At 40.8% G+C, this 13,147-nt stretch overlaps 1 protein-coding gene across 40 annotated transcripts in view; it reads left to right on the plus strand.

Moving 5' to 3' along the window:
- LOC144489182 (eukaryotic translation initiation factor 4 gamma 1-like) overlaps positions 1 to 13,147 on the plus strand; it is a 120,688-nt gene that overhangs the window by 45,939 nt on the left and 61,602 nt on the right. For all 40 annotated transcript variants that reach the window (XM_078207054.1, XM_078207057.1, XM_078207129.1 and 37 more), the window contains one exon: positions 476 to 591. In XM_078207054.1, the coding sequence (XP_078063180.1) occupies positions 476 to 591 (116 nt within the window). The remainder of the gene's footprint in view (positions 1 to 475; positions 592 to 13,147) is intronic.

Here is a 13,147-nt window from a genome sequence, read left to right on the forward strand (position 1 = left end):
AGGGCAGCTTGTTCTATTGCGGTTATGTTCGAGTCCAGCACCAGAACCTATTGGCCACGGAAGGAGCGTTCAACAGGATAATAATCAGCTTGGAAATCCTTCTATTCTCCACCACTATTTCCCAAAGGGTAAAACACAATGGGGGTGTGAAGATTTGCTCTTTAAAAAAAATTGCATTTCAGAGAATAGTGAGTGCTCAAAGAAAGTAAGGGCACGGAGATTGGATCCTCTTTGGATTTGGAGGAGATGAAAATTTAGGAAAGTATGTTTTGAAGATTGAGACATATATTTGGGAAATAGACCTAATTGCATGACTTGGTAAGAGGAGTGGAGAGAATACTTGTATTGCTTTCATTTGGTTATCTATGTAAAGTTAATGTGATGAAGTAGCAATTTTTAAAAGCAGTCATCAGAGGTTAACCTTGCAACAGGCAGACAATCTTCCCTTAATATTGTTGAAATTTTGTCTCTTCAGGAACCTATTATCCAGCAACACAAGGAGTGCAACCGTATTCTACACCAGTGGCATCTGCCACTGTTATGATAAATCCAACACAGCCACAAATGCCTCCAAAAAGAGAACGTAAACAGGTAGGTCTGCTGCTAAATTACCATTCTAAATCACCTGTTCTTTTGGTGGGCAATTACAGATTCATGTCATGAATGAAGTCTGATTTACAGGTGTTGATTTACTGACAAAAGTAGTTTGTGCAAACTTAGATTTTCAGTGCGATGTTTGGAATGGAAATTAACCATTTTTGGTACATTTCTTTAAAATTGACTGCTGTTATACGCGAACATATTGGATACTAGGTGTGAATACTCCACTGTGTTGCCTTGTAGAGTAATGTACAGTTCCAATTTTGTTTGACCTCTGTCTTACTACGTAAAGGCGCTTCATTTCTTTTAAGTCCAGAAAAGGCCCTCAAGCAAGAATTTAGCACTTGAAGTATTATTGTTAGCAAAAGTATTAACTGATTTTATTTAATCTTTGATATAATAATTCACAGTTTTGAATTCAAATAATAGTTGCTCTAGCTTAACTCTTAGCAGCTCTACTTACTTGGAAAGAACTTTATATTGTCCTCAGGATTTCCCAAAGATCTGAAATATCATCACTAACCCAGGCAAAGATGTAGCCAATTTATACATAATTTCATGATAACTGTTCAGTTTAATGGCCCTGAACCAACTGGAGCAGGGCATCTTGTGGCATGCTACAAGTTGGATTTTTGCTTTACCCTTTCATTCTTTGCACCTCACTTTTGCTGGAAATACAAGTTAATGATGTGGTAAGGTCACTGGAGCATCTGTGATCTCTTTATCATCGGAACCAATAGTTTATCTCTAACCAATTTGGAGATGATTAAAAATAAAAAGGAACCCCAGAGAAGAAAATGGGGTAAATTTAAGTAAAATTAGACAGAGAAAGATTGAGTTGATAGAGGATAGTAGGAAATTAAAATGCACCCAGGAGCAATTTATCATCTGCAGGGATGAGACTGTTGATTCCTTTCAGGACTGGAGACATTATGCAACATTGCAGGAACACAGATCTGCATCATTTAAAATCTAATAATAGCACAAATGCAGCAATTCCTTAAGTTATGGTTGGATTGACTGCGAGTTATGTTTTTTGCAAGATTAACAGGGGAGCAGAAGCGATTTTTGGTGTTTCGGAACTCTTGGCATTTCTTGTCCCTGCTACAAATCTCTCTCCTCTTCATGCACCAACAGTGATATACAAATATATTTCCCAGCAAATTCTGGACTTGTGTGTTTTCTGGGTTTTTTTTATGATGGTTTATGCTACCCGTCGACTAGTGCCATGGATTCTTGTCCATCTACCTGTGCAGACAGACAGGATTTCAGCTCAATATTTCATCTGAAAGATGACACCTCTGCTTATGCAATACTCACTCAAATCACTGTAGTACTGTGGAGCAGTATCAGCTTGGAACATGCTCAATTCCTGCAGTAGGGCTTGAGACCATGATTTTGATTCTTCCAATTGTGTTCCCACTTGGGCAAGATTCAAAATGAGTTTAATGCTGTGTGAAGTGGAAACCATTGCTGTACCAGAGACTGTTTGGTCTGCTGTGCTTGTGCTGATAATGAGCTCCAAACTGATTCCATTTACCCTTGATATTTTGCCATGAATGTTTGTAATTCCCTTTTGAATATACTAATTGACTTTCAGTTGTGGCAAAGCATCCCAAATTCTAATAAATCTTTGAAGAAAATTCTTCTGGCCTTTTGGGTTAAATCTGAATTTGTGTCCTCGTATTAACATTTTTCTTCTTTGTGGCAGTAACCTATTTACCTACATACAAGTGTACAACTGAACAGCTAGAGTAGGCCATTTGGCCCCTCAAATCTGATCTGCCATTTGATAAGATTGCGGATAGCTGAATGATTTTTTAATATTATTGGATTGATATTGTAGCTGTACTGGTACAGTCAAGCTAGGGGCACGGCTAATTCTGGAGCACAGGTCTTCAGTACTACAGCCAGGATGTTGTCATGGCATACAACCTTCCCTGTATGCTAAAGAGTGTGTATTTCCTGAGGACGTTGATGAGTAAGAGAAGTGAAATATCTCGACGACTGGATAGCTAAGAATCTGTTGGCTGAATAATCCTTGACCTGCTTCTAGTTGCTGGGTTTATCTTTATAACCTTTTTTTGAACAACGGTGTAACAGTTGCAATTCTCCAGTCCTCTTGTACCACCCTATATCCAAAGAGGATTGGAAGCTTATGGCCAATTTTGAAATACCCACCTGCAATTTTCACCCTTGATTCTCTCTGTATCCTCGGATGCATTCTGTTCGGTGCCAGTGATATATCAACTTTATTACAGCGAGCCATCTGATAACCCTGCTTTATTAATCTTTAGCAAATCTTGTATCTCAATTACCACCTCTTTTATTGAACTTGGAAGCATCTTCACCCATGGTAGAGGTGGATGCAGAGTACTCGTATTAGTACCTCAGTCATGCTGTCTGCTGTCCATGCACATCATCCCCTTTTTGGTCCCTAAATCGGGTCACTCCCTCTTACTACGCTTTTACTATTTATCTGCTCACAGAAGACTTTTGAAATCCTTTTCATGTTAACTGTCAGTCCTTTTTCATATTCTCTCTTTGCTGCTTTTATTCCTTTTTCATTTCCTCTTTGAATCTTCCTTTTGAGCCTGGTTGTCATTTGTACAATCAACCTGACATCTGTCATGTACATCGATAAGCTGAATTTTGCAGACCTGGGAAATCTGGAATAAATAAAGAAAATGCTAGAAATGCTCAGAGGTGAGGCAGTATCTGTGGAGAGAGAAACAGCGTTAGAGTTTCAAGCCAATCGGAACCCATATGCATCTTTTTCCTGCTTCCTCTTATTTTCTATCTCTCCCATCGTCCTGGGAACTCTGACCACCTCCTTGTGGGAGCTTACATTGACTGCGCCTAGTTATCTGTTCTTTAAAGGCAGCCCATGGAGTTCTGCCTGCTAATCTTTCATTCCAATTTATCCAGAATAGGCCCATTTACTGAAATTGGCCATCCAGTTTTTTAAAATCAGATAGCTCTTTTTCCTTTTCCATAGATAATCTAAATCCTATCCTATGACACTGTTGTCTTAATGTTCCCCAACTGCATGCAATGCCCCTTTGTTGGAAATGTACTAATCAAGAAAATTCTGCTGACCACACTTCAGAAATAATTCTTCCTCTCTGGCCTTTATGCTATTACTATCGCAGTACATTTTTACTACCCTAGTCTATTATTATGATAAAGTTTCCCATTCTCACTACTCTCTACTACTTGCACCTCACTAATTTCACTATGAATTTGTGCTAAATCTTCCCCACCAGTTGGGGAACTGTAGAATTAATCTAATAGTGTAATGTCATCTCTATTCCTCTAACCATATAGATTCGGTCCTTGACTCTCCAGGACATGTGGCCTCCAGTACTGCAACATTCTCTTTAATCAATACTGCTATTGCACCCTCTCTTTCCTTTCATTCTTATCTTTCCTGAACTCCTTGTATCCAGAAATAATTAGTACCCAATCTTGCTTTTTGCACAGGTCTCTGTTACCACTAGAACATGTGTATTGTATACCTGAATTATATATTTTATATTCTGCCTCCAATCTCTTGTCAGTGTTTGAATCTCCATTCTACTAGCTTCCATTTTCTCGCCTGGGGTGATCTTGAAGTTTTCCAACATATAAATTGTCATTTGAAGTGGTTTGATACAAGAAGAGCAGGACAGGGGATGGATGGAATGTTCTTGTGATTGTTAAAAATATTATAAACCAATCATTGAGCTACATCAGGTTGAAGTACTAGTGTGGTTGGCATCCTATAGGCCTGTAAAGGAGTATATTAGCAGCAGTGTACACATAACTGTACCATCTTTACCAAAAATACATACCAAATTTTGTAAGTGTCGTCTATTTAATCTGTTTCACAATGTTAAGAGTCTATATTTGAACTCCTATTTAGTAAAATAAGCCAAGTAAGCATACAATATGAAAAATTATAGCTTTGAGGAGAGGAAGGAGCAAGAAAACTTGCCTAAAGGAAAATTCATCAGACTAGATCCTAAATATGAGGCGTTTGATTTCATGTTTATGCTTGGATTCAGTACTCTAATGTAGACCCAGCGTAGTCCATCGAGTAATATTGAACTGTCAGTTATATTAATATAATGGGCCAGATAGCTGATGTTATGGAACTGGTACATGAAGCGAATCTGAAAAATACTGGTTTCCATTCGGAATAAATACACTTTTCAAATTCTGTTTTGTCTTTGCTGACGTGAAATGTATGTGTATATTATATTTTTATGATGCTTCCCTTCAGGATTTCTAAAACTGTGTTGGATATCAGCTGCTTATAAATAATTGTCCTACAGCAGTCTTATGCACCAATCATGAATTTGTTTTTAGGTTTATACACAATACTAGTTGCAAGTAAAACCACATCGGCTATTGTGAAGTTAACTGAAACTATTTTTTAGCTCTAGTGGAGGTGTGTCATCCTTAACCATTGATTGGCTGAGTTTGAAACATACACTTCTGACATTAAATTTTGCCAAGCAGTTAATTTAAGCATTTAGATCTGCAAGTTATTTTCATGGTGCGGTTGAATGAGCCAATAGCTCACACTAATAGCTACAATATCTTCTCTGATAGTGTTAATTATTGAATCTGGTTCAGCGTTTGCGCATGTGGGGAGGATACAAAGACACTTCAAGGCATTTTGGAAAGGCTAAGTTTGTGGGCAAGTATTTGACAGATGGCATACAATGTGGCGCATGTGTGAAGTTATCCACTTTGGTAGAAAAAATAAAGAGTATTTCTTAAACGATAGGCCGGGAAGTGTTGAACTTCACAGGGACTTGGGTGTCCTTGTTTGTGAGTCACTTAAAGCTAACGTGCAGGTACAGCAAGCAATTAATAAGGCAAATGGCATGTTGACCTTTATTTCAAGAGAATTTGAGTATAGGAGTAAAGATACCTTACTGCAATTATATGGAGCCTTGGTGAGTCCACACCTGGAGTATTGTGTGCAGTTTTGGTCCCCTCACCTAAAGAAAGGGTGTCTTGCCACACAGAGTGCAACAAAAGTTCACCAAGCTAATTCCTGGGAAGGATGGATTGACCTATACAGAATGATTAAATAGTCCGGGCTTTTATTCTCTGGAGTTTAGAAGAATGAGAAGTGATCTCGTTAAAACATGCAAAATTTTACAGGTTAGGTGCAGGAAGGATGTTTCCCCTGGCTGGGTGGATCTAGAACCAGGGGACAGTTTTAGAATAAGGGGCAGGCTATTTAGGACTGAGATGAGGAGGAATCTCTTCACTGAGGAAATAGTGAATCTCTGGAATTCTCTGCCCCAGAGGACTGTGGAGGCTGAGCCATTGAGTATGTTCAAGAGTAAGTTTGATAGATTTCTGAATATTTAGAATCATTGAGATATGGAGTTAGTGCAGGAAAATGGTGTTGAAGTAGATAATTAGCCATGATCTCATTGAATGCTGGAGTAGGCTGGAAGGACTGAATGGCCTACTCCTATTTATTTTATTCTTGTTTGATAGTTACCAGAATCAGCTAGCCTTAACTAGACTTCAAATTCTCAGTTTTCGTCCCAAACTTGGCCCCTAAAAGTTTGTTCTCACCAGGAAATTGTATAGCTATGTTGAGGATGTTGGTGTAGAAGCTGCACTATTCCAGGATGGGATGAACAAGGGACACGTTATTTAAGAAGGGAAGTAGAGAAAAACCAGGAAATTACAGGCTAGTAAGTTTAACTTCAGTGGTAGGGAAACTATTGGAAAAAATTCTGAGGGACAGAATTAATCTTCACTTGTAGATGCAAAGATTAATCAAGGTTAGCATCGTTTTGTCAAAGGGAGATCATGCCGTACAAATTTGATTGAATTTTTTGAAGACGTGACTGACTCGGTGTGTAGATGAGGGTAGTATAGTTGATGTAGTCTACGTAGACTACAGTAAGGCCATTGACAAGGTCCCACATGGGAGGCTGATGAAAAAGGTAAGAGGCCATGGGATCCAGGGCAATTTCGCAAACTAGATCTAAAATTGGCTTAGTGTTAGGAGGCAGAGGTCAACGGTTATTTTTGTGACTGGAAGCCCATGTCCATGGTGCTCCATAGGGATCGGTGCTGGGTTCCTTGTTTGTAGTGTACGTTAATGATGTGGACGTGAATGTAGGAAGTATGATAAGTCAGTTCGCAGATGACAAAAATTGATGGTGATAAATAGTGAAGAGCAGCACGTTAAATTCCAGGCTGGTTAGATGGGCAGAAGAGTGACAAATGGAATTTAACCCCGAGAAATGTGAGGGAATGCATTTTGGGAGGACTAACAAGGCAAGGGAATATACAAGGAATGGTCGAACGCTTGGAATTGAAACGGATCAGAGGGACCTTGATGTGCATGTCCATAGATCTCTGAAGACAGCAGGCCACGTGGATAAGGTGGTTAAGAAGGCATGTGGGATACTTGCCTTCAAATGAGGCATTGAATATAAGAGTAGGGAGGTTATGATGGAGCTGCATAATGCTGGTTAGGCCACAGCTTGGAGTACTGTGTGCCGTTTTGATTGCCACACTGTAGAAAAGAAGTGATTGTACTAGGGAAGGTGCAGAGGAGATTCACTAGGATGTTGCCTGGGCTGGAGCATTTCAGCTATCAAGATAGACTGGGGTTGTTTTCGTTGGAGCAGAGAAGGCTGAAGAAAGGACCTGATTGAGGTGTATAAGATTGAGGGGCATGCATACACGGTGGATAGGAAGGAACTTTTCCACTTAACAGAGGGGTCAATAACCATGGGTCATAGATTTAAGTTAAGGGGTAGGAGATGTGAGGAAAAGTCTTTTCACCCAGAATCATAGAGGTTTACAGCATGGAAACAGACCCTTCAGCCTAACTTGTCCATGTCACCCAGTTTTTAACCATTAAGCTAGTCCCAATTGCCCACGTTTGGCCCATATCACCCTATACCAATTTACCCATGTAACTGCCTAAATGCTTTTTAAAAGACAAAATTGTACCCACTTCTGCTACTATCTCTGACAGCTCGTTCCAGAAACACACCATCCTCTGTGAAAAGATTGCCCCTCTGGACCCTCTTCCCCCCTCATCTTAAACCTATGCCTCTCGTTTTAGACTCCCCTATCTTTGGGAAAAGATGTTGACTATCTATCTGATCTATCCCCTCATTATTTTGGAGAACTCTATAAGATCACCCCTAAGCCTCCTGCGCTCCAGGGGAACAAGGTCCCAGTCTATCCAGCCTTTCCTTTTAACTCTCATCATCAACTCTTCCTAGTTTAATATCCTTTCTATAATAGGATGACCAGAACTGCACACAGTATTCCAAGTGTGGCCTTACCAATGTCTTGTACAACTTCAACAAGATGTCCAACTCCTGTATTCAATGTTTTGATCAATGAAACCAAGCTTGCTGAGTGCCTTCTTCACCATCCTGTCCACCTGTGATTCCACTTCCAAGGAGCTATGAACCTGTACTCCTAGATCTTTGTTCTATAACTCTCCCCAACACCCCACCATTAACTGAGTAAGTCCTGCCCTGGTTGGATCTACCAAAATGCATCACCGACTCCAACTGCCATTTGTCAGTCCACTGGTCCAATTGATCAAAATCCTGTTGCAATCCTAGAGCTTCTTTTACTGTCCACTATGCCACCAATCAGTGTTATCTGCAAACTTACTAACCATGCCTCCTAAATTCTCATCCAAACCATTAATATAAATGACAAATAACAGTGGACCCAGCACCGATCCTAGAGGCACACTGCTGGTCACAGGCCTCCAGTTTGAAAAACAACCCTCTACAACTACCCTCTGTCTTCTGTCAGCAAGCCAATTTTGTATCCATTGGCTACATCATCCTGAATCCCGTGAGATTTAACCTTATGCAACAATCTACCATGCACGACCTTGTCAAAAGCCCTGCTAAAGTCCATGTAGACAACGTCGACTGCATTGCCCTTGTCTACCTTTTTGGTTACCCCTTCAAAAAACTCAATCAAATTCGTGAGACATGATTTTCCACACTCAAAGCCATGCTCACTGTCCCTAATCAGTCCTTGCCTCTAAATGCCCGTAGATCCTGTCTCTGAGGGTGGTGGGAATCTGGAACACTCTGCCTGAAAGGGTGGTAGAGATGGGAACTCTCACAACATTTAAAAAGTATTTAGATGAGCACTTGAAATGCCATAGCATACAACGCTGGGGGCCAAGTATGGGAAATGGGGTTAGAATAGATTGGTACCTGATGACTGGCATTCTCACGATGGGTCAAAGGACCTCTCCAAGGGTTGTAAAACTCCATGACTACAACAGAAGCGGAAAGTACAGGTTAATTCAAATGCAAGTTGGATACTTTCTGAAATAAATTAATATTTTGAGTCAGAATCTGGGTAATGAGATACGAATAGCAATTTTAGCATCAAGAGGGACAGGAACTTTGGTTTCTAAAGCTTTTGACTACGGTTTCTCTTGCCTCATGTTTAGATTGGTTGTGGACGAATTGGTTTCTTGATTGCTATGATTAAGCAGGAACAACTACCATTACTTCATCATGCAACTTTCTGGATGGTAGATGGACTGAAGCGTTTTTCATATGGCAATTCCCATGTTCCTAAACAGAAAAAAAGTATTAAAAAAAAATCCCCCCCATCAGTGTGTGTAATAGCTGATCCCTTTAATGGGCATACACTGGGTGGGTCATGTGACTTGCTTGCCCAAAGGGAGCACAAGGATCTTGATGCAGAGCGCTGGCTTTTACAGCCAGAGTAAATTCCAGAGCTAGAAGTGTTAACATCATGAAAGTACTTGTGTGCCTGTCTCTCTCTGCCTGTGCACACATGCAATGTGTAGAATGGCGTGAATATTATTTCAAGGTTAATGGAATTGGCGGGGGGAAGCAGATAAGAGGAAAGTCATTTTACATACTGCATATGGGTGCCAGACCAAGATCTTGATCTGAAGTTTAATGTCCCAGGATGCTCCCGACACAGACATAACTCATTGCGCTTGCAAAGGGGCATTACCACCCTAAAACCTCAGCAACATTGCAAAGATATGAATTTAACTTGATGGGGTAGGCCCTGGGGGGACCATTGCAGTCTTCGTAGCAATGTTGAAGCAGATTGCAGAGCATTGCAACTTGCTTTAAATAACATGTTAGGAGATCGATTGGTATGCTGTGCAAGTAATGCAGCTATACAAAATAAACTGTTGGCTAAGTCTGAGTTGACTTTCAAGAAGGCACTGGAAATGGCGCTAGCAATAGAGTGCCGAGAAGGGCACCTCAGAGTTATAAAGCGAGCAAAGCATTGAGGTCCACCAGTTAGGAAGGGAAACTGCGAATAGTAATGGTGGCGGGAGCAAGCTCAAGCAGTGAGTTGAATGCAGGACCATTAAGAATCACTAAATACTGAAGACTTAAGTAGCCAGGAGTAACACACTGCTTTTGATGTGGGGGAAGCCACATCAAAGTGTGTATATTTAGAGGAGCAGAATGCTTTGGGTGCAGGGACAAAATGTAATTTTAATGCACAAATGTAAAAGCAAGCAGGGCTAGCCTAATAGAAGCAAAGTAAATAATCCTGTCCTTGTGCACAATATGGAGTATTGTCCAGCGGGGGAACAAAAAGTTATGTTGTTAAACAATGTGGAAGCGGACAAGGAAGCCCACATCACAGTAGCATTGTTAGTAAACTGCTGGCCAGCGAAGATGGAGGTAGACATGTGAGTGAGCAGATGTATCAGTATCTTAAAGGAGTTCAACTCCTGAAGTTGATTAACACTACAGCAAGACTAGCTGTGTATACTGGAGAAGCCATAACGATGGTAGGAACAACTGCAACCCCTATGAGGTACAGACAGCAGTCGGCACACTTACCACTGATGGTGATGTCGGGTTTAATGGGATATGATTGGCTCCAGGAGATTACGTTGAACTGGCTGGAGATCTTTAAGATAGACAAAGGGGTTATTAGGAACTACCAAAAAGGATTCCAAGAGGAACTGGGAAAGATTAAAAGATTGCAAGCTAGAATCCATGTAGGTCCGGAAGCTACACCCAGATTTTTTAGAATAAGACTTGGTGCCTTGCACATTAGTAGAAATGGAGCTAAAATGACTGGAAGACTTGGGCATCATCAGGCCCATATAATTTGGAGAGTGGGCAGCTCCAATTGTGCCTGTAGTTAAACCATACAAAACCATCTGTATCTGTGGGGACTAATCTGTCGGTAAACCAGGCTGCGAAATTGGATAGGTACTCCATCCTCAAAATAGAGGGTTTTGTATGCAAAGTTGGCTGGGCTGGGTGTCTGATGTATACCAAATTGGATATGAGCCACGTTTGCCAACAATTAGAACTCGGATAACATATCAAGAGCTTATGTCACTATAAATACACACACAGGGCTGTATCAGTGTACACTTCTATCGTTTGGGGTTTCATCAGCTTGTGCCGTCTTCTAGTGAACTGTGGAGAGTTTAATGCAAGGTTTGCCCAGAATTGTCATTTATTTGGATGATGTTCTGATAACGGTCCACTGAGGAGGAACATTTGGCAAATTTGGATGAAGTTTTAAAGAGGTTCCAGGAAGCAAGAATGCCTGAAGGGAGAAAAGAGCACCTTCCAAGCGAATAAAGTGGCTTATCTTGGATGTACGGTGGATTCTCAAAGGTTACACCTACTGGAGGACAAAATGAGCGATTTAAGGAGGCGAGGCTCCAGGGAACATCGGAACTCTGATGCTTCCTTGGGATGGTCAACTATTATGGTAGGTCCCCCCAAATCTATCAACATTACTTGCACTGTTGCATGCACTATTAAAGAAGTGCCGAAGATGGTGCTGGTAAACACCACAAAAAGAGACTTTTAGCTAAGTCAAGTAGGCACTTCAATCTCCTAGTTAACTGCATTTTGATCCCTCTAAGAAGATAGTACTTGTGATGCATCAGTGCATGAAGTTGGGGCTGTTCTCCCATACAATGAATGATGGGTCTAAGACACCCATTGGGTACACATCAAGAACCGTATCAGATGCAGAAAGAGGATGCTCCCAGATAGAAAAGGAAAGCTTAGCTGTTAGCTATGGCATCAAGAAGTTTCATCGATACATATACGGGAGACATTTTACTCTCATCACTGACCCAAAGCTATTTTTAGAGCTTTTCAGGGGAGATAAAGTGATTCCGCCAATTGCTTCTGGTGGAATACAACAATGGACACCTGTGCTTGTTGGCCTACGAATATACCTTCAAAAGTCAGCCAGATGCTCATGCAGAGACATTAAGTCGCCTTCTGTTACCTGAAAGCACATTACCCCCTCTATACCACAGGAGATTGTAATGGCCTTAAACTTTCTGGACTTGTTGAATGTCACAGCGCAGCCAGTCAAGTACTAGACTAATAGGAGCCCTATGTTGTTGAGGATTAAGTATCTGATGTTGCATGGTTGGCACAATGAGAGAGCTTCAACAGAAGCTTCCTCCACAGTCGATCCTCAGCCAGTGGAGCTATGTTGCTCCCAGAGAGAGTCCCATGACTGAGTTTTTAAACTGTTAAGTGTTTCTCAGTACTAATGTTTTAAATTCTATAAACTGTTTATGTATTGTATCGTAGGGGACGTAAAGGGGGAGGGATGTAGTAGTTGGCCCCTTTGAGGGGGTAGATTGACTGGAAGGGTCACATGACCCGAAAGCTCAAAGGGGAATGAATGTGAGGATCTTGGTGCAGTGTGTGGACTTTTGCAACCAGAATGCGTGTGTGTGTATCTGTTTGTAAATAAATTGTTACAGTTTGTTAAATATTAACCGGTGGTCACCCAACCTTCCAATTACTACACAAAGAAACTGGAATGGGAGAATAGCCTAATTTTTTAGACAGCAAATGTATATCAGGGGTGTGCTATTGGAGGCAAATTCTGAGGCACTTTATGGCTCATAATAAATGGTAGACAAATATGCTTTCAATAGACTGAACATCAATTGAACAGCACTAATGAGCTCAAACATGTTATAAAGCTCCAGCAAGAGGTACACAGGCAGGGGGATTTGCATAGTTTGTGTCCAAAGGACATATTATGAGATTGTTGTAGAAATTAAAATTAAATTTGTAGAATGAAAATATAACTATATAGAGCAGTCTTCATTGTGCCGGAGGGGGGGGGGGGGGGGGGTGTGCATCTGCTTGGCACGTGTTTGCTATCTGTTTTCTAAACTCTACCTGTTTTTGTACCGTCTTATCTATTTTTTGGTTGGATGAGTAGAAATGAATGACTTATGGTATGGTTTTTCATACTTTGAAATTCTCACTACTTACGAAAAATCCCTCATTTCTTTCCTCCATTTCAATACATTCTTGGAGATGGTTAAACTGGCACTTCTCTTTGGTTCTATCCCTTGGTCCTTGCTCTTCGACACAGGCAGTGGCAGCTTTGAAGGAGGGCCAAAGCAAGACCCTGATACAGTTGGGAGATCAAGCACAGTGAAGTAGAGCTCTCAAACTAACACATTCTTGATTCCTGCATTGATGTCCTTGTGTGCAGATCAGCCTTACTCAAACAATGAAGA

The sequence above is a fragment of the Mustelus asterias genome, chromosome 3 (genome assembly GCF_964213995.1).
Source record: "Mustelus asterias chromosome 3, sMusAst1.hap1.1, whole genome shotgun sequence".
Lineage (NCBI taxonomy): Eukaryota > Metazoa > Chordata > Chondrichthyes > Carcharhiniformes > Triakidae > Mustelus > Mustelus asterias.